Source organism: Hemibagrus wyckioides, linkage group LG22, assembly GCF_019097595.1.
Source record: "Hemibagrus wyckioides isolate EC202008001 linkage group LG22, SWU_Hwy_1.0, whole genome shotgun sequence".
NCBI classification, from domain to species: Eukaryota; Metazoa; Chordata; class Actinopteri; order Siluriformes; family Bagridae; genus Hemibagrus; species Hemibagrus wyckioides.
In genome coordinates, this window is record NC_080731.1 from 18,392,071 (window position 1) to 18,417,771 (window position 25,701).

The 25,701-nt window shown below is 39.6% G+C and overlaps 2 protein-coding genes across 5 annotated transcripts in view; both read right to left on the bottom strand.

Annotated features, from left to right (window-relative positions):
• Nucleotides 1-6,200, bottom strand: part of si:ch211-214j8.12 (uncharacterized protein LOC100000539 homolog) — an 11,609-nt gene extending 5,409 nt beyond the window's left edge. Inside the window, exons 1-2 of the mRNA XM_058374840.1 lie at nt 6,091-6,200; nt 5,940-6,021 (exon numbers count right to left, since the gene is read on the bottom strand). The gene's annotated coding sequence lies outside the window, so the exon portion shown is untranslated. The remainder of the gene's footprint in view (nt 1-5,939; nt 6,022-6,090) is intronic.
• A 359-nt stretch (nt 6,201-6,559) lies between these two features.
• On the bottom strand, nt 6,560-21,745 carry LOC131343391 (BOLA class I histocompatibility antigen, alpha chain BL3-6-like). 4 transcript variants are annotated; one of them, XM_058375044.1, is made up of 7 exons: nt 18,896-19,753; nt 16,241-16,549; nt 15,429-15,683; nt 14,378-14,668; nt 12,626-12,907; nt 12,382-12,539; nt 6,560-10,772 (listed from the first exon to the last, which is right to left on the bottom strand). In XM_058375044.1, exons 2-7 carry the CDS (start codon nt 16,317-16,319, stop codon nt 10,746-10,748), a joined length of 1,092 nt encoding a protein of 363 aa, XP_058231027.1. In that variant the 5' UTR covers nt 16,320-16,549; nt 18,896-19,753; the 3' UTR covers nt 6,560-10,745. The 4 variants fall into 4 exon arrangements, with proteins under 4 accessions (XP_058231027.1, XP_058231028.1, XP_058231029.1 ...); XM_058375045.1 differs by having other exon boundaries at nt 6,562-10,772; nt 15,853-16,549; nt 18,896-19,743; XM_058375046.1 differs by lacking the exons at nt 16,241-16,549; nt 18,896-19,753 and adding an exon at nt 21,452-21,745 and having other exon boundaries at nt 6,562-10,772.
• Between the last annotated feature and the right edge of the window lie 3,956 nt (nt 21,746-25,701).

Genomic DNA, 25,701 nt, shown 5'->3' on the forward strand with positions numbered 1-25,701 from the left:
GGTAAGGGCACTAAAACACTGAAGTGTACAGGGTAAGGGCATTTAAAACACTGAAGTGGACAGGGTAAGGGCACTAAAACATTGAAGTGGACAGGGTAAGGGCATTTAAACACTGAAGTGGACAGGGTAAGGGCACTAAAACATTGAAGTGGACAGGGTAAGGGCATTTAAACACTGAAGTGGACAGGGTAAGGGCATTTAAACACTGAAGTGGACAGGGTAAGGGCACTAAAACATTGAAGTGGACAGGGTAAGGGCATTTAAACACTGAAGTGGACAGGGTAAGGGCATCTAAAACACTGAAGTGTACAGGGTAAGGGCATCTAAAACACTGAAGTGTACAGGGGAAGGGGTAAGGGCATCTAAAACACTGAAGTGTACAGGGTAAGGGCACTAAAACACTGAAGTGTACAGGGTAAGGGCACTAAAACACTGAAGTGTACAGAGTAAGGGCACTAAAACACTGAAGTGGACAGGGTAAGGGCATTTAAAACAATGAAGTGTACAGGGTAAGGGCACTAAAACACTGAAGTGGACAGGGTAAGGGCATTTAAACACTGAAGTGGACAGGGTAAGGGCATTTAAACACTGAAGTGTACAGGGTAAGGGCATTTAAAACACTGAAGTGTACAGGGTAAGGGCACTAAAACACTGAAGTGGACAGGGTAAGGGCATTTAAAACAATGAAGTGTACAGGGTAAGGGCACTAAAACACTGAAGTGGACAGGGTAAGGGCATTTAAACACTGAAGTGGACAGGGTAAGGGCATTTAAACACTGAAGTGTACAGGGTAAGGGCACTAAAACACTGAAGTGTACAGGGTAAGGGCACTAAAACACTGAAGTGGACAGGGTAAGGGCATTTAAAACACTGAAGTGTACAGGGTAAGGGCATTTAAACACTGAAGTGGACAGGGTAAGGGCATTTAAACACTGAAGTGTACAGGGTAAGGGCATTTAAACACTGAAGTGTACAGGGTAAGGGCACTAAAACACTGAAGTGGACAGGGTAAGGCCACTAAAACACTGAAGTGGACAGGGTAAGGGCACTAAAACACTGAAGTGTACAGGGGAAGGGCATCTAAAACACTGAAGTGGACAGGGTAAGGGCACTAAAACACTGAAGTGGACAGGGTAAGGGGTAAGGGCACTAAAACACTGAAGTGTACAGGGTAAGGGGTAAGGGCATCTAAAACACTGAAGTGTACAGGGTAAGGGCATTTAAACACTGAAGTGGACAGGGTAAGGGCATCTAAAACACTGACGTGTACAGGGTAAGGGCATTTAAACACTGAAGTGGACAGGGTAAGGGCACAAACACTGAAGTGGACAGGGTAAGGGCACTAAAACACTGAAGTGTACAGGGTAAGGGCACTAAAACACTGAAGTGGACAGGGTAAGGGCACTAAAACACTGAAGTGTACAGGGTAAGGGCACAAACACTGAAGTGGACAGGGTAAGGGCACTAAAACACTGAAGTGGACAGGGTAAGGGCACTAAAACACTGAAGTGGACAGGGTAAGGGCACTAAAACACTGAAGTGTACAGGGTAAGGGCATTTAAAACACTGAAGTGGACAGGGTAAGGGCACTAAAACATTGAAGTGGACAGGGTAAGGGCATTTAAACACTGAAGTGGACAGGGTAAGGGCACTAAAACACTGAAGTGTACAGGGTAAGGGGTAAGGGCATCTAAAACACTGAAGTGTACAGGGTAAGGGCATCTAAAACACTGAAGTGTACAGGGGAAGGGGTAAGGGCATCTAAAACACTGAAGTGTACAGGGTAAGGGGTAAGGGCACTAAAACACTGAAGTGTACAGGGTAAGGGCATCTAAAACACTGAAGTGTACAGGGGAAGGGGTAAGGGCACTAAAACACTGAAGTGTACAGAGTAAGGGCACTAAAACACTGAAGTGGACAGGGTAAGGGCACTAAAACACTGAAGTGGACAGGGTAAGGGCACTAAAACACTGAAGTGGACAGGGTAAGGGCACTAAAACACTGAAGTGGACAGGGTAAGGGCATTTAAAACACTGAAGTGGACAGGGTAAGGGCACTAAAACATTGAAGTGGACAGGGTAAGGGCATTTAAACACTGAAGTGGACAGGGTAAGGGCACTAAAATACTGAAGTTTACAGGGTAAGGGCACTAAAACACTGACGTGTACAGGGTAAGGGCACTAAAACACTGACGTGTACAGGGTAAGGGCACTAAAACACTGAAGTGGACAGGGTAAGGGCACTAAAACACTGAAGTGTACAGGGTAAGGGCACTAAAACACTGAAGTGGACAGGGTAAGGCGTAAGGGCACTAAAACACTGAAGTGTACAGGGTAAGGGCATTTAAACACTGAAGTGGACAGGGTAAGGGCACTAAAACACTGAAGTGTACAGGGTAAGGGCACTAAAACACTGAAGTGGACAGGGTAAGGCGTAAGGGCACTAAAACACTGAAGTGGACAGGGTAAGGGCACTAAAACACTGAAGTGGACAGGGTAAGGCGTAAGGGCACTAAAACACTGAAGTGGACAGGGTAAGGGCATTTAAACACTGAAGTGGACAGGGTAAGGGCACTAAAACACTGAAGTGGACAGGGTAAGGGCACTAAAACACTGAAGTGGACAGGGTAAGGGCACTAAAACACTGAAGTGGACAGGGTAAGGGCACTAAAACACTGAAGTGTACAGGGTAAGGGGTAAGGGCACTAAAACACTGAAGTGTACAGGGTAAGGGCATTTAAAACACTGAAGTGTACAGGGTAAGGGGTAAGGGCACTAAAACACTGAAGTGTACAGGGTAAGGGCACTAAAACACTGAAGTGTACGGGGTAAGGGGTAAGGGCACTAAAACACTGAAGTGTACGGGGTAAGGGCACTAAAACACTGAAGTGTACAGGGTAAGGGCACTAAAACACTGAAGTGTACGGGGTAAGGGCACTAAAACACTGAAGTGTACAGGGTAAGGGGTAAGGGCACTAAAACACTGAAGTGTACAGGGTAAGGGCACTAAAACACTGAAGTGTACGGGGTAAGGGCACTAAAACACTGAAGTGTACAGGGTAAGGGCACTAAAACACTGAAGTGTACAGGGTAAGGGCACTAAAACACTGAAGTGTACAGGGTAAGGGCACTAAAACACTGAAGTGTACAGGGTAAGGGGTAAGGGCACTAAAACACTGCATTGTACAGGGGAAGGGGTAAGGGCACTAAAACACTGAAGTGTACAGGGTAAGGGGTAAGGGCACTAAAACACTGAAGTGTACAGGGTAAGGGCACTAAAACACTGAAGTGTACGGGGTAAGGGCACTAAAACACTGAAGTGTACGGGGTAAGGGCACTAAAACACTGAAGTGTACAGGGTAAGGGCACTAAAACACTGAAGTGTACAGGGTAAGGGGTAAGGGCACTAAAACACTGAAGTGTACAGGGTAAGGGCACTAAAACACTGAAGTGTACGGGGTAAGGGCACTAAAACACTGAAGTGTACAGGGTAAGGGCATTAAAACACTGAAGTGTACAGGGTAAGGGCACTAAAACACTGAAGTGTACGGGGTAAGGGCACTAAAACACTGAAGTGTACGGGGTAAGGGCACTAAAACACTGAAGTGTACGGGGTAAGGGCACTAAAACACTGAAGTGTACGGGGTAAGGGCACTAAAACACTGAAGTGTACGGGGTAAGGGCACTAAAACACTGAAGTGTACGGGGTAAGGGCACTAAAACACTGAAGTGTACAGGGTAAGGGGTAAGGGCACTAAAACACTGAAGTGTACAGGGTAAGGGCACTAAAACACTGAAGTGTACAGGGTAAGGGGTAAGGGCACTAAAACACTGAAGTGTACAGGGTAAGGGCATTTAAAACACTGAAGTGTACAGGGTAAGGGCACTAAAACACTGAAGTGTACGGGGTAAGGGCACTAAAACACTGAAGTGTACGGGGTAAGGGCACTAAAACACTGAAGTGTACGGGGTAAGGGCACTAAACCACTGAAGTGTACGGGGTAAGGGCACTAAAACACTGAAGTGTACGGGGTAAGGGCACTAAAACACTGAAGTGTACGGGGTAAGGGCACTAAAACACTGAAGTGTACGGGGTAAGGGCACTAAAACACTGAAGTGTACGGGGTAAGGGCACTAAAACACTGAAGTGTACAGGGTAAGGGGTAAGGGCACTAAAACACTGAAGTGTACAGGGTAAGGGCATTTAAAACACTGAAGTGTACAGGGTAAGGGCACTAAAACACTGAAGTGTACGGGGTAAAGGGTAAGGGCACTAAAACACTGAAGTGTACGGGGTAAGGGCACTAAAACACTGAAGTGTACGGGGTAAGGGCACTAAAACACTGAAGTGTACGGGGTAAGGGCACTAAAACACTGAAGTGTACGGGGTAAGGGCACTAAAACACTGAAGTGTACGGGGTAAGGGCACTAAAACACTGAAGTGTACGGGGTAAGGGCACTAAAACACTGAAGTGTACAGGGTAAGGGGTAAGGGCACTAAAACACTGCATTGTACAGGGGAAGGGGTAAGGGCACTAAAACACTGAAGTGTACAGGGTAAGGGCATTTAAAACACTGAAGTGTACAGGGTAAGGGCACTAAAACACTGAAGTGTACGGGGTAAGGGCACTAAAACACTGAAGTGTACGGGGTAAGGGCACTAAAACACTGAAGTGTACGGGGTAAGGGCACTAAAACACTGAAGTGTACGGGGTAAGGGCACTAAAACACTGAAGTGTACGGGGTAAGGGCACTAAAACACTGAAGTGTACGGGGTAAGGGCACTAAAACACTGAAGTGTACGGGGTAAGGGCACTAAAACACTGAAGTGTACGGGGTAAGGGCACTAAAACACTGAAGTGTACGGGGTAAGGGCACTAAAACACTGAAGTGTACGGGGTAAGGGCACTAAAACACTGAAGTGTACGGGGTAAGGGCACTAAAACACTGAAGTGTACGGGGTAAGGGCACTAAAACACTGAAGTGTACGGGGTAAGGGCACTAAAACACTGAAGTGTACGGGGTAAGGGCACTAAAACACTGAAGTGTACGGGGTAAGGGCACTAAAACACTGAAGTGTACGGGGTAAGGGCACTAAAACACTGAAGTGTACGGGGTAAGGGCACTAAAACACTGAAGTGTACGGGGTAAGGGCACTAAAACACTGAAGTGTACGGGGTAAGGGCACTAAAACACTGAAGTGTACGGGGTAAGGGCACTAAAACACTGAAGTGTACGGGGTAAGGGCACTAAAACACTGAAGTGTACGGGGTAAGGGCACTAAAACACTGAAGTGTACGGGGTAAGGGCACTAAAACACTGAAGTGTACGGGGTAAGGGCACTAAAACACTGAAGTGTACGGGGTAAGGGCACTAAAACACTGAAGTGTACGGGGTAAGGGCACTAAAACACTGAAGTGTACGGGGTAAGGGCGCTAAAACACTGAAGTGTACGGGGTAAGGGCGCTAAAACACTGAAGTGTACGGGGTAAGGGCGCTAAAACACTGAAGTGTACGGGGTAAGGGCGCTAAAACACTGAAGTGTACGGGGTAAGGGCGCTAAAACACTGAAGTGTACGGGGTAAGGGCACTAAAACACTGAAGTGTACGGGGTAAGGGCACTAAAACACTGAAGTGTACGGGGTAAGGGCACTAAAACACTGAAGTGTACGGGGTAAGGGCACTAAAACACTGAAGTGTACGGGGTAAGGGCACTAAAACACTGAAGTGTACGGGGTAAGGGCACTAAAACACTGAAGTGTACGGGGTAAGGGCATTTAAAACACTGAAGTGTACAGGGTAAGGGCACTAAAACACTGAAGTGTACAGGGTAAGGGCACTAAAACACTGAAGTGTACAGGGTAAGGTAAGCAAAGTGTGCTTTTCTGAAGCCAAATCTACTTAAATGAAAGCGGTTTTAATAAGAAATGACAATCTCACCCGGTTTGTGTTGAGTCATCAGTGTTGTAGAGAAGCGGTGTGATTTATAATGACTCCTTCACGGTGAAATCAGATCCAGACACTGTAAATGTAAACATTAGCGACTTTTGTACTAAATTCAATAAATCCTTTAATAAACCGCGTGTCTTACTTCTGAAATGTAACTCCCGGAAGTCTTCACGCCCTCTCACTTCCGATAAAATACAGGAAGGACTTTGACAACCCTCCCTGTCTGAATAAACAAGTCATTTTTTGTCCTACCCATATTCCGTAAATCCCGCCTCCTTCTCTATGATTGGCTAATCCTTAATCCTTATTCTCACTCTGGACAAAGGCGTCTACCAACTATATTTACTATATTTGCCTTAAAAAGCATAAATAGTTGGTTTGCTAAACACTGAGATGACAAATAATTAACTATTTAATTTTTTAAAATTGTTTTGCATACAAACACACACACATTTTATATACATATATATATATATAGAGTATAAACAGCTCTGGAAAAAATAAGAGACCACTGCAAAATAATGAGTTTCTTATGTTTTTTCTTCCAGGTTCATGTACTGGTCAGATGAACTGTTTTGTTTCAGTTTTTGTGAACTGCTGACAATATTTCTCCCAAATTCAAAATATGACTATTGTTATTTAGAGTGAATATTTAAAGGAAATGACATCACATCAAAATAACCCAAGATCATGAAGTATTTGCAGAGCTTTAATAACTCAAATAAAACAAAATGCAAATAATTTGTAAACAAATTGTGTTAATGCTTTGTCTAAATAACATTAAGAAATCAGTATTTGGTGGAATAACCCTGATTTGCATGAGTTTTGGCTCCATGATCTCCACCAGTTTCTCACATTGCTGTTGGGGAACTTTATACCACTCTTTTTGCAAAAAAGCAAACAGCTCAGCTTTGCTTGATGGTTTGTGATCATCCATCTTCCTCCTGATGACATTCCAGAGGTTTTCAATAGGGTTCAAATCTGGAGATTGGGCAGTGGTCTCTTATTTTACCGACTTTTATTTTACTTAATGATAATGATCCGATCCATTGAAGACTCTCTGAAATAAAGATAAGGCAGTGGGTTGGGCTTTTCTTAACCAATCACAGCAGTGCAAGATTGAAATGATTGCAGAACATTTCATTTCATTTCAAGATAATTTCAAGGTGACATAACAGTTACATAATTATTACTGAACATAAAGAAAAAACACAGAAACTAACAGATTCTCTTGAACTCCAAATAAAACACAATAATTTTTAAATAAAAGAGTAACACAATTCTTTGGTTTGCAATTTATTTTTAAGTAAATGGAGTCAGTGTGCAGTTTATCAGGCAATATATGTGCAGACACACACACACACACACACAGATATATACAAATATATACAAAAATTTACACAAATATATAGAAAGGTACAGGGTGTTTTGTTTGTAACACATTTAAAAAAGCCAAAACACAAAGTTACATAAAGGCATTAAATACTTGGTCATAAAAAACCATTAAAAAAAATTAACACTCTGAATACTGCTATACCTGAACCACTGAACAAAACCCAAAAAGCCCCTGAGAAAAGAAGATCAGAAATCTAATTTAATAACCTCAATGCAAGTCTAAGGGCAGCTGCTGAATTCAGCTAATGAAGATTTTATGAGAATTTGTCCAGTTTAGAAGTTTTTTGATGTAAGAATTTGACTTATGAGAAGGTTTATAAAAACATATTAATAAAACTGTGTTCATTTCATCAGTAAAACACTGTGTTGGTTTGGTTGTTGAGATTCTCCTGATAGTGATGTAACACCACATTAAACCCCACTGGATTCTAAAATCTAAACAAACCCAAATGACACAGAAGAAACATCACATGGATCTGGATGTTGTACATATGGAGTTTGTGGCTTAAAAAAATAAATAATAATGAATTTGTCTTAAGAAAACACTTCCTGTGTCTCCAGTCCATCACAGAACACGAGCCACATGTCCTGCACATGGACAGGAGATTTATCTTAGTCCACATACTGACATGATTTAGGAGGAAAAATAAAGTCAGTGCATCTCTACACCAGCGCTAGCTGAATTTCTGCTGCACTACAGTTAGAACATGTCAAATTCAGCACTTTTAATATCAGTGTTAATTTCATAAGATGATGACGAAAAAAATTCGTTAACGACCATTTTTTTCTGTGACTAAGAGGAGACGAGACTAAGACGAAACTAATATCTGCTGATAAAATCTATGACGAAACGTAAGATGTTTCTTTGTTAACGAGACGAGACTGGACTAAAATGCTTTTTTTTTTTAGGAGAATCGGACATTCAATATAAATGAGCTCTTTGTATCGGCTAACCGTTTTTCATAATGTGTGTCCCTGTCATTGGATAAAGGGCGTTTGCATCTCAGACAGTTGGTGGGTCGGCTAAATAAACTCCAACTGGCCTGGCGAGCTGCAGTGGCTTTAGCACCTGAAGCTTTAGAAAAAAATGAACAACTGATATATGGAAGCATTTCTGTAAAAAAACAAACAAACAAACAAACAAAAAAAGATTGTGCACTGTCACAGAAAATGGAGAGAAGCCCTGTGGCTATAAAACAGATGGAAAGAATACCATGAATCTTAAGAGGCATCTGAAGGTGCGTCACCCTGCTATTTACGCAGCTTCTGTCACGCTAACTCAACTACTTAGTCTTATTTAAGTACTTTTTCTTAACGTTAGGTCAGTGTTACTGGATGGTCAACAGGTAAACTCCCTAGCGAGTTTTAGCTTTATGTTAATGAACATCGTCAGTTAGCTAACCTTACTGCATAGTTCTGAACCAGACTTTCATAAATATAAAATGCTTAATTATATATTAATATATAATATATAATAATAATTAATTATATATTGTACAACAGTTCGACTTTTCTGCGGCATTCAGTTCTGTTTCTAATGAAATCTGCATCACATGCTGTAGTGAGATTATTTAGGCCATAGCCTATTTGTTCAATAGCATGCAGATAGCAAGCTATTTCTACAATGACAAATGGATTTGGAAGTTCCCCAAGGTATTGGGCATGTACGTATGCTTAAGGCTGGAATACACTACATGATTTTTGCTCTGATTTTTTCCCTATTTCCATTCTGGAGAATTTGACGCTCCCATATCTGAGTTGAGAGATTGCATAAAAAATCCATGATGGTATGTTGGTGACAGATTATTGATTTCATCCAGTCGGAGGATATGAAAGATATTCGATCATATTTTGATTTTAGAATGCATATTGTTTTCATTTGTCATGTGTCTCCTAGCAACAAGGCAGACGTTTATGCTAGTCTGTTGTATGTTAGTACTATATGTTCAGCTGCTTTTGAACATCTGTCTGTTTATTGCACATTTATTTGAAGTTTCAGAAAATAAATGCTGTTTTTCCATAACAGCTAAAGAAGGCATTTTTGGTTTTTACTTGATACATGAACTATAGACCACTTTTACCTATCCTTAATGTATGATCCTACCTTCTAAATGAGCAAGGGCAGTACAGCAGGCTGATATCCAACTAAGAAAAAAAGGATATGTAGAATTGTACAAGTGCTAAGAGTGCAGTGTCAATATAGCTCGTTATCTTGATCCAAATTTCTCCTAAGCTTAATCTGGTCTAAAGAGAGAAAAATACTACATAGAAAATTAACAAAATTTAAGCCAGTAACTGCAGTTTGACTACAACTTAACAAAAATACAATTACTTTTCGTCGACTAAAACTAGATTAAAACTAGACTAAAACTATGACTAAGACAAAAATTACTTAAATGTGACTAAGACTAATAACTGTTTTTGTCTGAAGATAAAGACTAAGACTACATAAAAATGGTTTTGGTCATTAAGGTAAACACTTCATTCTCTGATTAATATGGAGTAGAGCAGCTTTACATTTACTGAGTGTTGCTGTGATCCTCTGAAGCTCTGAACTCCTCCCTCTGTCCTGCACAATCAGGGAAAAGTCCAGAAGTTTGTGTGCTGTGAGATTCTCAGTACAACAGTGACACTGACATGACAGTGAGGTGCTGCTACGACTCAATCAGCTACTGAGAGCTGTTTTTTACCTTCACATTTTATAATAATATTACTTTTCATCTGTCACATTATAGGTGTCCTTTTTTAACATACTTCAGTGTGTCACTGCCTAGATAAAGAATTTAACCAAATTTTATTCATGAAATTCATGAACGGTTCACGTTAGAAACTCATCAGCAACTTTAACACAAGCTTCAAAACTTTGGTGTCTAAAGTAAAAACCCAACATTATCTCACTACTCCTGCAGTCCTGCTTCAAGGTGAATAATGTGATGACTTCCAATGTGTCACTGACTTCATAAAGGACTATTTATGAATAAAATTTGTTTATTTCTGTATGGTTAAAGTTTTTACCCTGTAAGATGGAGGACAACGGCTCTGTATTTGAAGTTCTGCTCTTTCTCACATTTTCTCTTCATCTTTCAAGTCAATTAGCCAATATGTCTAAACTCACCTGTTCATCTTTCATCAGCAGGTGAGTGCAGACATATTTTGAAACTATCATTTAATAAGAAAACTATATATTTTGTTTTTCACTGTTTTTACCAGCACCTGCTCGTGTAATCCCCCAGATAAACTCCATAAGCTCTGATAAAGACTGAAAATGTTCATTACTCTGGAGTCTGAGCTAAACCCACATGAAAGATGTCTGTATTCACTCTTCACACCCTGGATGGAAGCTTCAGTAGAGGAAAAGCTGGGCAGGAAATCACTCTTCAGTGTGGAGGCTCACTTACTGGTTTAGACTGGAACGTCACTGTGTGGAGTCTGAAAGACAGATGATGATCAGACACTTATTAAAGAAACTGTCTTCTGTAACTGATCTTCAGAAAAGAACCATAGTTACACTAAATATACACTGCTCACAAAAAGTTAAGGATATTTGACTTTTGGGTGAAATTTATGGAAAATGTAAAAATTTCGGCTACAGTAATATTATATCATGAAAGTAGGGCATTTAAGTAGAAGCATGCAATGGTGATTTCCTCATCTCAAACAATTTATTGAAACAAAAGCCAAAAACAGTGGTGGGTATACCACAACAAAAAATGTCAATGTCTCAATAATTTGTCATGTGCCCTTGACCATCAATTACAGCTTGACAACGACGTCTCATGCTGTTCACGAGTCGACTTATTGTCTGCTGAGGCATGGCATTCCCCTCTCTTGAAGGGCGTCTCTCAGGTCATTGAGGTTCTGGGATGCAGGGTTACGAGCCTCTACACCGCGACTCAGCTGATCCCATAGGTTTTCTATGGGATTCAGGTCTGGAGAAAGTGCAGGCCTCTCCATTTGAGGTACCCCAGCCTCCAGCAGCCGTTCCCTAATGATGCGACCTTGATGAGCTGGAGCATTGTCGTCCATGAAGATGAAATTAGGCCTGTGTTGTTCATGCAGGGGCACAATGACTGGATTAATGATGTTATTCAGGTAGTATTGGTTTGTCACTGTACCATTTACAAGATGTAGGGCAGTTCTGTATTGAGTAGACACACCTGCCCAGACTGTAACACCTCTCTCCTTGACGTCTCCAACATCGTTGGCGGCCATCATTTCTGCTTAACATGAATCGACTTTCATCAGAGAACAGCACTGAGGCCCACTGGTCCCTCGTCCAGCGTAAATGCTCCCTGGCCCATGCAAGATGATGATGCCTGTGCCTGGTGGTGTGGTCAGGTTGTCTAGCACGCAGACCATGCTGATGTAATTGGTTTCGAATGGTCTGACGTGACACTTGGGTGCCTCTCACCTCCCTTAATGTGCCTGGAGTTGAGTGGCATTCATCATCCGGTTCCGCAGGGCACTGTTCACAATGAAGCGGTCATCAATGTGGGATGTGGCCAAAGGACGTCCACTTCTATGCATTTCTGTGACTCTTCCAGTCTCTCTGTATCTCTGTCGCAACCTGCTGATGACACTCTGTGACACACTAAGCTCAGTGGCCATTTCCCTCTGAGAACATCCTGTTTGAAGCCTCACAATGGTGAGGTACTGTTGATCAATTGTTAGGTGTGGTCTTGGTCTCATGATGTCAAAATGTGAACAGCATGATGAAGAGGACTGTTTAAATACCAATTCTAATTGAACCAGAAAATTTATTGGTCAATTCATGAATCAAACACCAGTTGTGAATTTTGCCATTAAGCACCTTGTTAGAGAACAGCAAGTTATGCAAAAAGTACTGAAACACTGAACAGTTGGACATGTGCAATTTAGGTGCATCCTGAAATTTCACCCAAAAGCCGAATATCCTTAACTTTTTGTGAGTAGTGTGAATTCTGTGAGCTGAGAACAGTCAGTACTGACTTTCTTCATTAAACTGTAAATATATTACATGTAATACAAATATCAAAATCTGTACTTAACATGTACATACATTTAACGGATTTATCTCAGTTCCCTTCTGTTGGACTTCATGGGATTGTTCTGCACCAGACACCTTTTTCTTCTTCAGGATGAACACTCCAGCAACAACAGCAATGAGAGTGACTGCACCAATGATGATACCAATTGGTGTTCCAACTGATCCTCTACCTGTTAAATCAGAACAGAGTCTTTATTATCTGCTGCATCAGGAAATCAGATTTATTGTTTATACTGTATGTGGAGTTGATCAGGACCTTTTGGTACTTCTAGCACTAACTCCTCCTTCAGGCTGCTGTGCTGAATCACGCAGGTGTAGGTGTGTTTCTGCAGATCCTCAGCTGGGACTTTCAGAATGCTTCTCTTCTGGAAGCTTCCATCCTGGTTGGGAAATGTCTCTCTGAGCTCCACGTCCTCGTTCACGTCCTCTCCGTCCTTCCTCCAGGTGATATTCACTACTTCCGGGAAGAAACCTGTAGCGTTACACACCACCTCTGGAGAAGGCGAGTGTTTCTGGAACACTGATGCTGTAGGAGGAACTGCAGACACAAAGACAGAAATATTAAAACACTGTAGTATTTATATATTTACTGACACTAGTGTGTGCACGTGTGTTGTCAAGGATGAAAGAGTGTGTACTCTTTCAGTGTGTGTGTGTGTGTGTGTGTGTATGTGTATAATGAAACTGAAAACTGAAAACAATGAAACTGAAACACTGGCCAATTTAGTGTTGGAGGTTTCGTGGCTAAATTTGACCAGCCTGGTGGCCAATCTTCATTGATTACACATTCCACCAGTAAGAGCAGAGTGTGAAGTTTTAATTAGCAGAGTAATAGCACAGTTTTGCTTAAAATATTGCAATGCACACAACATTATGGGCGACATATCAGAGTTCAAAAGAGGACAAATTGTTGGTGCACGTCTCGCTGGCGCATCTGTGACTAAGACAGCAAGTCTTTGTGATGTATCAAGAGCCACGGTATCCAGGGTAATGTCAGCATACCACCAAGAAGGACGAACCACATCCAACAGGAGTAACTGTGGACGCAAGAGGAAGCTGTCTGAAAGGGATGTCCGGGTGCTAACCCGGATTGTATCCAAAAAACATAAAACCACAGCTGCCCAACTCACTGCAGAATTAAATGTGCACCTCAGCTCTCCTGTTTCCACCAAAACTGTCCGTCAGGAGCTCCACAGGGTCAATGTACATGGCCGGGCTGCTATAGCCAAACCTTTGGTCACTCGTGCCAATGCCAAACGTCGGTTTCAATGGTGCCAGCAGCGAAAATCTGTCCACAGCCCAAATGTGAAACATGTATTGTTCTCTGATGAGTCCACCTTCACTGTCTTTCCCACATCCGGGAGAGTTACGGTGTGGAGAAGCCCCAAAGAAGCGTACCACCCAGACTGTTGCATGCCCAGAGTGAAGCATGGGGGTGGATCAGTGATGGTTTGGGCTGCAATATCATGGCATTCCCTAGGCCCAATACTTGTGCTAGATGGGCGCGTCACTGCCAAGGACTGCCGAACCAATCTGGAGGACCATGTGCACCCAATGGTTCAAACATTGTACCCTGAAGGCGGTGCCGTGTATCAGGATGATAATGCACCAATACACACAGCAAGACTGGTGACAGAGTGGTTTGATGAACATGAAAGTGAAGTTGAACATCTCCCATGGCCTGCACAGTCACCAGATCTAAATATTATTGAGCCACTTTGGGGTGTTTTGGAGGAGTGAGTCAGGAAACGTTTTCCTCCACCAGCATCACGTAGTGACCTGGCCACTATTCTGCAAGAAGAATGGCTCAAAATCCCTCTGGCCACTGTGCAGGACTTGTATCTGTCATTTCCAAGACGAATTGATGCTGTATTGGCCGCAAAAGGAGGCCCTACACCATACTAATGAATTATTGTGGTCTAAAACCAGGTGTTTCAGTTTCATTGTCCAACCCCTGTATATAAATAACAGCTGTAGTTACAGTAACAGAGCAGATCACACACTTTACCTTTCCTCTTCATAGTCTCTTTGCTGTAAAGTACAAACTTATTTAACTGATCAATACAGTCATAACTCAGGTATTCCTTCCAGTATTTAGCCTTTTCTCCTTTAGGATCCCACTCCATTAAAAAGTTCTTCGCTTTATCATTAGCTGGAGTCCAGGATTCATGTCCGTGTCCCAGGTTCCAGTTCAGATCCAGACTGATGAAATCTTCTCCATCATAACGGTACTGACTGTATCCTCTAATGATGCCATTATCAAGCCCACAGCCCAACATCCACTGGAGTGTATGATTTCCTGCACACACACACACACAGTTCTTTATTGACATCTGCTCAATAACCTGTCCTGTAAATCTGTATAAATCATAGCAAAATAAAGTGCTGGAAGAATAAAAGTTTCCTGAGACCTTTATTACTAGATATTACAAATTACTGCACTGGAATTTCAGATGTATGTGAGAGGACATTAATTAAACTGTTGATTCTAGACCAGAAATAATTTGATCATGTTTCCAGTTTCTTAGGATAATTATTCTTGAGGTTTTTAGTAAAGTCTTGCCATCTGAGCATGTTTTCTGCTGCTGGTGAAACTGACAACAGACTGAGAAGCAGATTTTCATCCACAGCATGTGGAAATTCTGATTTTATTCATTATAATGGGTCACTTGTATTGTTTTGCAGGGTCCAGCAGTCATACAGACTAGGTTAAGACGTTAGGTTAAAACAGATATAGTGACTAACTTTCTTTTGGTTATTTATCTTTTTTCTGTATATACAAAACATACAAAATGCATAGCAGATAATTCAAAAGCCTGTTATTTCTTAATAAACTGAATGTTAGTCTATTGTGGCTGCCATTTCTGTTTAGCTTGAAACAAGAATTCACTTTGGAGCTTCAGTAAAGCTTTTCTGCCTCCTGGAAGGTGCAACTGCAGTGTTTTTAAGAGGGTTTATTGACTTATTATTGACTTAAGTAACAAAAAACATTCTCTGAATGCACGTGTGTCTACAGAGTACAGTCAGTGTGTGATGGTGATTAAAGCTCTGAGTTTTACCTTCATCTTGATTCAGGTTCTTCATTACTGTAACCATAATGTCCTGATGATCCTGTAAATACTCTGTCTTTCTGTTCCAGTAATCTGGATCATCAGCACTGATCTTCTGTATCCACTCTGTCTTTGGGATCATCTTCCTGATGTTACGGTCATAATATACAAACTGCTCTCCATCCACCAGACCCACAGCAGTGAACTCTGGGAAATTTATTCCTGGTGTGACAGCAGTGTAGAAGAACTGCAGAGAGTGTGTGTCTGTAAAAGATTAAATACATTTTTTAGCATATAAAATGTCTTATGTCATTGTAAGTTAATAAAATTGAATCCTTTTAAGTTTGATGCTTCTTATCCAGTTGCCAGTCAGTGCCGCTCTGACAGTGAAGAAAAATGAAGATAGAGATAGTGATTAAATCTCATCACTAACCACACGTGAACTCTGGGTCACTTTCAAGTGCATCAAATGTACAGTGGAATTATACCACACTTTCTGTTTTAGTGGTATGATAGATTAATTGATCCATTTCTCCATCTCCCTGCCTTGTACCAGCCCCACTTGCTGTAGGTAGACTGCAGATCATGGCTCAGTACAGATGGTACACTCAGCTGATAGTACCACCCTCTGAAGAACTTCCCTGTCCTGCTTGGTGCTGTTCTCAAACCAGGCTGTGATGTTTCCTGTCAGGATGCTCTTAATGGTGCAGATGTAAAAGTGCCTAGTTTAAAATCTCCCTTGTGTCTAAGGTGGGAAAAAATGTTAATATCACAAGACCATGACATATCCTGCATGATGTGAACACCAAGGTACCACATACTGTCCACTCTCTCCACTGGGGTCCTGTTGATACTGAGGGGGTTGTAGCTCCTCTCCTGCTTCATGCTGAAGTTCACCATCAACTCATTTTTCTTGCTGGTGTTCAGGAGGTTGTTTTTTGCGAATGCAAACAGGCTAGAGTAAGTTATCAAATGGAGTACTTGCTATGCAAATTTGAGGTATAATAACTTGTAAGAGGTAGATATAGGTCTCTGTTCTGGCACTGGGGTGGTGGAACAAACTTTCCCAAGATGTCCGAACTGCTGAGTCACTGGCTGACTTCAAACAATTGAGGAAGACCCATCTCTTCCTGAAACACATAAACTAGCTCTTATTTTCCCTCATTGCTGTATGTTGTAAGAATTAAAAAAAAAAAATCCCAAAACAGTTTTTAGGCTGATGGTATCCTAGGTCTGTGACCTACTGAACCAGTGTTAAAGTGTTAGTTGATAGAGAGTTCAAAGCACTTTTGTACGTCACTCTGGATAAAGGTGTTTGCTAAATGCCAGAAATGTAAATGTAAAACATGGCAAATGGAGTTTGATTTGAAATTTGGCAGACATTGTAGATCTGTGCAAACGAAAACGCAAGGGTAAAACATGATTTGTGGTTTCATTTGAATGTGACAATTTAATCATTTACAAATAGAAAAACAACTGCAAATACAATTACAATTACTTTGGAAAATTGTCTGGAAAATACATCCATAGTGTAGTCCTCAACATCAACAAATAACCTCATACAACAAAATACACAACAGATTTCAATATGTACTATTTTTACCCACAACAAACAAGTTAACCCAGATCCAGGTGAAGAAAAGTAGCCACCACCCTTCCTACTTCCACTATTAGAAGAGAGATAGATGTTATGTTATGAAGCTTACATGACTAATTAATCGGCAAGAAATGGGACTATCTCTATAAAAGAGTTTGGTGTTTGTCTCAGGTGTGTGTCTATAACATATCCAGAAGAAAAGTAAACCAATCATTTAAAGCAAGCAATTCAAAATTCGTCATTCTACAGTCCTTTGACTGTTTATAAATGTAGGGTCTTCACACTAGTTCAAAAAAAGTGAGCAGTCTTTCCAGGAGTGAGCAAAGCATCCCAGCAAATTCAGACTACAGTCAAACTGTTTAATGCTCAGAGATACAAAGAAAAACCCAAGAGTCACAGCATGACATCTATGGGCTCTATAATCACAGGAAATGCCTATGTTCATGACAGCAGTCAGAAAAAGACTGAAGTTTGGTATTCATGAAAGGGGATACGAAAAAGCCAGTGTATGGTGACTGACAGGGGCCAACACAGATAAATACAGAAACACAGGCAAATACAGAAACACACAGGCAAACACAGAACCGCAGACAGGCAAACAGAAAAAGACACAAGCAAACACAGAACCACACACAGGCAAATACAGAAACACACACAGGCAAATACAGAAACACACACAGGCAAACACAGAACCACACACAGGCAAATACAGAAACACACACAGGCAAATACAGAAACACACACAGGCAAACACAGAACCGCAGACAGGCAAACACAGAACCGCAGACAGGCAAACACAGAACCACACACAGGCAAATACAGAACCACACACAGGCAAATACAGAACCACACACAGGCAAATACAGAAACACACAGGCAAACACAGAACCGCAGACAGGCAAACACAGAACCGCAGACAGGCAAACACAGAACCGCAGACAGGCAAACACAGAACCGCAGACAGGCAAACAGAAAAAGACACAAGCAAACACAGAACCACACACAGGGAAATACAGAAACACACACAGGGAAATACAGAAGCACACACAGGCAAATACAGAAGCACACACAGGGAAATACAGAAGCACACACAGGGAAATACAGAAACACACACAGGGAAATACAGAAACACACACAGGCAAATACAGAAACACACACAGGGAAATACAGAAGCACACACAGGGAAATACAGAAACACACACAGGGAAATACAGAAGCACACACAGGGAAATACAGAAACACACACAGGGAAATACAGAAGCACACACAGGCAAACACAGAAACACACACAGGGAAATACAGAAGCACACACAGGGAAATACAGAAACACACACAGGGAAATACAGAAGCACACACAGGGAAATACAGAAACACACACAGGGAAATACAGAAACACACACAGGCAAATACAGAAACACACACAGGGAAATACAGAAGCACACACAGGGAAATACAGAAACACACACAGGGAAATACAGAAGCACACACAGGGAAATACAGAAACACACAGGCAAATACAGAAACACACACAGGGAAATACAAAAACACACACAGGGAAATACAGAAACACACACAGGGAAATACAGAAGCACACACAGGGAAATACAGAAGCACACACAGGCAAACACAGAAACACACAGGCAAATACAGAAACAGACAAATGCAGCAAACACGGTAGTTCATAGCATTTATGAGTATACAGGCTAAATGTTTTATAATCTTTATGTTACTGTTAAAGGATAAAGATTTTACTGCGCAATTGAAAGTCGCAGAAAAAACGACTTCTCCTTCTGCCGCCATTTTGTATCCATTTCGAGACAGTCTGCTGTCACAAATGACCATCATTTACAGAATATAGATTTTTACGTTTCTAACTCACCTGCTGATGAAAAATGAAGAGAAAATGTGAGAAAAAGCAGAACTTTTAATATAGTGCTGCTGTCCTCCATCTTACAGCACAGACTTAAACCAGAATTAAACAATTTCATGAATAATATTTAGTGAAGTCCTTTATAAAGTCAGTGACACATTGGAGTCACCTCGTTCACCTCGAAGCAGGACTGCAGGAGTAACGAGATAATTTTGGGTAAAACTCGACATTTTACTTTAGACACCGATGTTTTGAAGCTTGCGTCATATTCGATAACAAGATTTTAACGGTGACCTATGCAGAAGTGTGTTTCCGGGAAATGTCACATGACCTCTGACGTTTGAACCGACTGGGTGCTTGTGACTGAAATTTCTGGGATACCCCACCTTCAAGTGAAATGAACTATCTGACTCCATGTTTGCATTAAATTGTTTCATATGTGTTGTGTTGTGTTGTCGGACTCAATTTCAGTAAACTCGAATCGTCTCCGGTCACTTTGTCGCTGTGCACTGGAACCTAACCACGCCCCCCGATCGTGACCACGCCCCAAAAGTAAACAGGGGGCCGCAAAATTTTTCTTTTTTTCATTAATCAGAACCAATTATATAAGGGTAAACAGATATATACTGATTAATACACAAAAACATGCCAGAAGGTACAAACTACTGATTTATGAATTAAAAACTGTATATTCATGAAAAATATTACTAGCTTTTGGAGGATGTTTTCCAAACTGGTGCAGTACTTAGTCTCCTGAAGAAACTTGTCTTGGATCCTGACCATTCCTTCTTATATATGTGAAAATAATAAAAAGTAAAATTGCTATTATTACATTTACTGGAATAATATATTCATATCAAAAGTATTTGAACATATTTCCTCCTTATAAAATTTTCCATACACAACCAATTACAAAACAGATGGATAAAAGATTATTTTTTTTATTGAACAAAAATCAAAGGAAAAATCAATTAAATAAACATACTTTTAGCTGGATGTATATCATGAATTTTATTATTTAAACAGTATGTTTCACAAATACACCAAGCTTTATTCCAGTTTATATTTCTAGATACATTTGTCCAAATAAGCTTTTATGAGTAGATGTTTCACCTATTATATCAATAGGTGATGTATGTCTATTAGAACAACCATGATTAAGAATATCAATGTCTTCTAGAAACATAGGAAGAGTTTTAAAAGATATGAAGAGTGCCATAGAAGAATCACTTTCAGAAGCTCTTACTAAAGGTATAACTTATTGGGGTATGGTGTCAAATACAACAGCATATTCTTTTTGGTTTAACTGTAAACCCAAAGTTATCCAAGAATTTAATATAAGATAATACATTACCATTTAAATTATAAAAGTTGTCTAACACAATATCATTTGCATACCAACTTTTATAGGAGAGACTACTTTTATATTGAATACATCTATTGTTCCAAATAATAAATTTATTTGGAGAAAAATTGTGCTTAAGCACAAGCACTTAAGCCAATAAAGCTTGTTTGTAAAATGTAGCCTTCCAGAAAGCATCTCTTATTGATCCATACAGAAATCTCACAATCACTGGCCGTGGAAACTGGTCCTTTCCTCTGGTGTCCATTTTGCCGAAGCAATGAGCCACATCCGCTGCTGCCACGACTGCGCCACCACCACTGCCTGGAACTCTTTCAAATCTCTTAGACATTTTCCTTCGGGTATCCATATATAAGAAGATTGTACTGACGGCTATTCCGTTCAACGAATGTTTTGGATCGCTCTTTTATCTTTGAAGGTAACTACCTCAATTTCTTCCGCATTGCATAACTCACATGTCGAGTGATTCTATTACAGAGAATGACAGATTCCGAGATAAATCTCTCAACACAACAAATAAACCAACAAAATATCTAAAAACAAAAAAAAACAAACCTTAAAAGAACGACTCTATTAGGCAAACATTGTTAACTGTGTGTAACAATATGTCTAACATCTCTCAATGAAAAGAAACAACAGCTCCTTCCGCCATCTTGGAATAACCTGCCAGGCTTCAGAACCTTGCCCTGTAGGTATGATGTATTTTTGTTCCTGGATAACCCGGATGTTGGCGTCACCCTGGATCTCGTGACAAAAAGCTAATAGAATTTTTCCTTTGGCGTATGAATTACTGCAGAAAATAAGTTCTGTGAACAATAATAATAATATAATGTAATAACAAATGCGCACAACCTTTATTCATTTTGAAGCCGGAATACAATCAGCAAAAATGATTTCTAGAACACAAGTATAAACACAGTGAGGTTCGGTGTGATGATTAATTTCCCTGACAACCTCCTGTAGTCCATTTTAGTCACTTTTTAGCAACCGCTTTTTTAATAATACAACCTTTTTCCATCCATTCCAGTGGAAAAAACATCTCGAAAACACTGCTGGACTATATAGCAGGCACATTTTTAGCAGATAAAAATAAAGGAATAAAGTAACTAACTATCTAGCTACTTAATAATAATAATAATAATAATAATAATAATAATAACTAGACATGTACATTTCCTGAAGAAAATGTGAGTGGTGCTTACCGTGCGAAAACTCATCCCCGAGTTCATGGAGTAGATGACTGGACACGCGTCACGCACTTCCCCACATTGTGCTGAACGGTTTGATATGTCACGTAAATATTGCCCTAATTTTGCGATTTCCCATAATTCCTGGGGTTGTCACTTGACGTCATTTTGACACACGTCACTCAATTCCCCTCATTCAATTGTGTTTTGATATGTAGCTGTAATTTTGCAATTTCCCATAATTCCCGTGGGTGGGAGTCACGTGACGTGATGTGACGTCAACCGGACACACGTCACTCACTTCCCCTCATTGTGCTGAGCGGTTTGATATATCACATGTGTATGTTGCAGTAACATTAGCATCAACGTTAGCATTAGCGTTAGCATTAATGTTAGCGTTAGCATTAATGTTAGCATTAGCATCAACATTAGCATTAATGTTAGCATTAATGTTAGCGTTAGCATCAACGTTAGCATTAATGTTAGCATTAGCATTAACCTTAGCATTAGCCTTAACATGAGCTTTAAACATAGGGTGCCAATACTTTTGTGACGTCAAAACTTTTAGAACCCTCCACCATTTATAATGGAGGTCTATGGGAAAAAATTCCACTTTGAGCTTCCGTACCGGGAATACCGGAATTCCGATCGCTTATAAAAGTCATAGCACATCTTTCCCGAACAAGCTGCACGATTTGACACCTCATTCGTGGGTCTACGACAAATGGTGCGGGACTAGTTAGTGGACAAAATTTGTACGGAAGAAGAAGAAGAATTATAATAATAATAATAAGTATGAGGAATAATAATAGTGATTCTTTGCATAGCAAGCACCACTAATAATCAGAGGTGGACAAAGTACATAACTTCCTTACTTGAGTGAAAGTACAGATACTACTGGTCAAACATTACTCCATTACAAGTAAAAGATGTAAAGACAGATTTTTACTTATGTAAAAGAACAGAAGTTCTTGTTTTTAAAAGTACTTAAGTATCAAAAGTAAAAAAAGTAAAAGTTTATTATTGTTGTATGCAATACTTACAGTACCTCTTGTAGCAACCTAGTGAATATACTGACCAGTTTGTAGTATCTGTGGAATTAAGAGCTTTAGAATGTTACAAAACCTGTAGAAACTAAACAACCGAATTGACAAAAAAAAGACATTTTCATTTTTTATTTAACATTCCTACCACCCCCAACAAAGAAGTACACATCTTTGTGTATCCATTCATGCACATTTTAATCAAGTGGAATGCAGACTGATCAGAAAAAAAATCCAACCTGCTTTACAACTGTATCTGTATAACTGTATCTGTATAACTGCCCAACAGCTACACTTTAACAAAGAGCAAACAGAAAGACTTATTTGCCATCAAAACAAAAAATTTTAAACCACTAGTTGTGACATTGATACTGTCTCACAGACCACTAGTAGAGAGAAATCGTACTATAGTCAAATAAGTCAAACTTGGAAAAAAAAGTCCTGTTCATCTTAAGTAGAAGCTGGTTCTCAAAGTTATGCGAATTAATTGCTCCCCTTCTTGGGCTGAAGATCAATCCAGCTGCACTAAAATGCCTCTCACAGGCCGCTGAGGCAGGGAGGGCTGTGTCCAGCTTAAATGACAGGTTGGCTAAGGCTGGATAAGATGTCAGCATAGTCATACCTTCAGCAGTACATGTTAGGTTTGCATCCAGTTGTTTGTTTCCTGTGTGTGCACATGCTTGATATTAGAGAAGAAATCCTCTTCATTGGAAGTGTATGAGGAGTAAGTTACCATACACACTTCATGGGACAGGCAATATCCATTTCAAGCTTTTACCAGAAATTAAAAGTATATATATATATCTATATGCTTCTGCAGGTTGGATGGAGATTTTTTGTAGACTGCAATGTGGTTTGTTTTCGGTAAACAAAGCAAACATTTAAAAATGAAGAATCTTTACTGTTTTCTCAAAACTGGAACATACTGTCTAAGCATGGCCATGGATGCACCGATGATCTGTCTTCATCCATTTTGCCACCAGTTGATCAGAGTTCAAAAAATGACGGAACACCACTGAACTTCATGAAACATGATGCTACAAGAATGAAAAATCATCCTCTGATTAATGTAACTACTTTCTACTCAATGACCTTGAGAGAAATAGTATTAGTGGAGTAAAAAGTACAATATTTGTCTTTCAAATGTAGTGAAGTTAAAGATAGATAGATAGATAGATAGATAGATAGATAGATAGATAGATAGATAGATACTTTATTCATCCCAAAGGGAAATTTACAGTTTCCAGCAGTATCCACAAACCCAGATAACAGATAAAATAAGAAGGAATATAACAAAAAATACTAAAAAACCCAATTTAGGGTACAAAAATATAGCAAAAAATATATAATAATAATAATAATAATAATAATAATAATAATAATAATAATAATAATAATAATAATAATTACGGACTGCCTCAACCCAGATTCCACTCCAAGATACACGTTGGCTCATTCCCAAATAGGCTTAAATATCATAGAGGAATATGTTTAAAACACTAAAGGAATAACCTTAATCAATTATTATTATGGGGGTGGCAGCAGGACATCAAGGACCATCACTAAACAAAGGGGGTACCTGAGTGTGATTATCATTTAAACTATAGTATCACCCGGCTTTTTGGGTGATAACATCTGTAGCAATACAGGCCAAGGTGTATGTGACCATGACTACCGTTTAAAGCCATGCGGCTAAACAATAGTATCATCTGATCATTTGGCTGATACTCAATTCTTACACTCAGTTTACATTTAAAGCAAATTTTATTTAATTTACAAATAGCAAAACAGTGTAAAATGTTTGAGCAGGATTTTCCTGCATTTTTCTTGACTCTGATGAGCCCAAAATACTTCATGAATTTGTCTGCTTTTGCATAGAGTCTGGAATATTTTAGACTTTTTACATTTTTTTATAAAGGTTATAAAGAATATTTCAATGACAAGATGATTAGATGAACCTGACTTTATGGGACACTTGCACAAAGTTTTACACACACTATCATTAATGTTTAACTAAAAGAGCAGTTTTACTGTCTAAAACTTAAAAAAAACAACTTTTTTCTTTAAAAACTATACATATTTCTTGAAAAAATATACATTTTCCACAAAATATTTTATTTATTAAACTGAATAAGAAACTGATACAACTGATGAAAGGTTTGGATTAAAAATTGAAATGTGCAGAATCCTGATGCTTATTATTTTATTTATTTATCTGTAACACTTATCCGATCTATCCTCGGGTCACGGGGACCCTGTGCCTACCTCAGGCATCATCGGGCATCAAGGCAGGGTACACCATAGTGCCAACCCATCACAGGGCACACACACACACACACACACTCATTCACTCACACTACAGGCAATTTAATTTTACTCCAATCGGCCTAGAAGCGAGACTCTAACCCAGGACACTGGAGGTGTGAGGCGAGGATGTGAACCACTAAGCCACCATGCCACCTATGTTATGTTATGTTATGTTATGTTATGTTATGTTATGTTATGTTATATTATATTATATTATATTATATTATATTATATTATATTATATTATATTATATTATATTATATTATATTATATTATATTATATTATATTATATTATATTATGTAGTGTTATAAATGCTACAGTTCATCCAACACAGATGAACAGAAACATCTGTTTTATATGAAGTAAAGATTAAATATGCGACATTATCCTCTGTCCCACTGAAGAATACACAACATGTGGATCCTCCTTTACCTCGTGTCTCTTGTTCCTCTTGGTTTTCTTCTTAGAGAACTGAAGTGCAGCGTAATTCACAGAGTCCGAGTCAGAAACCTGCAGGAACACAGAAGATACACAGAGACAATAAAATATAAAAATAAATCAGGGAGACTGAATATATTTTATATAGAGGTTCTTACTGAGCTGGAGTGAGATTTAATAGATGTACAAACATCATAATACTTATAAATAAACTCTCTTCATTAGAGCCTATGTTCTCTGAGACCTTGAGGCTTCTTCCTCTGACTTTAGAATGTGTGTTTCATTGTTCCTGTATTTACCACTTATTATATTTATTACTGCATATTGTTGTTCTTATTATTTGTAATTCAAGTGTTTATAATTCAAGTCTTTTAATAGTTTGATTATATTCATGAACTAAAAAATCCTGCAGTAAGGAGGTCCTGGGAATTTTATTTTACTATGAAAAATAGTATGAAATTGTTTAAGAAACCC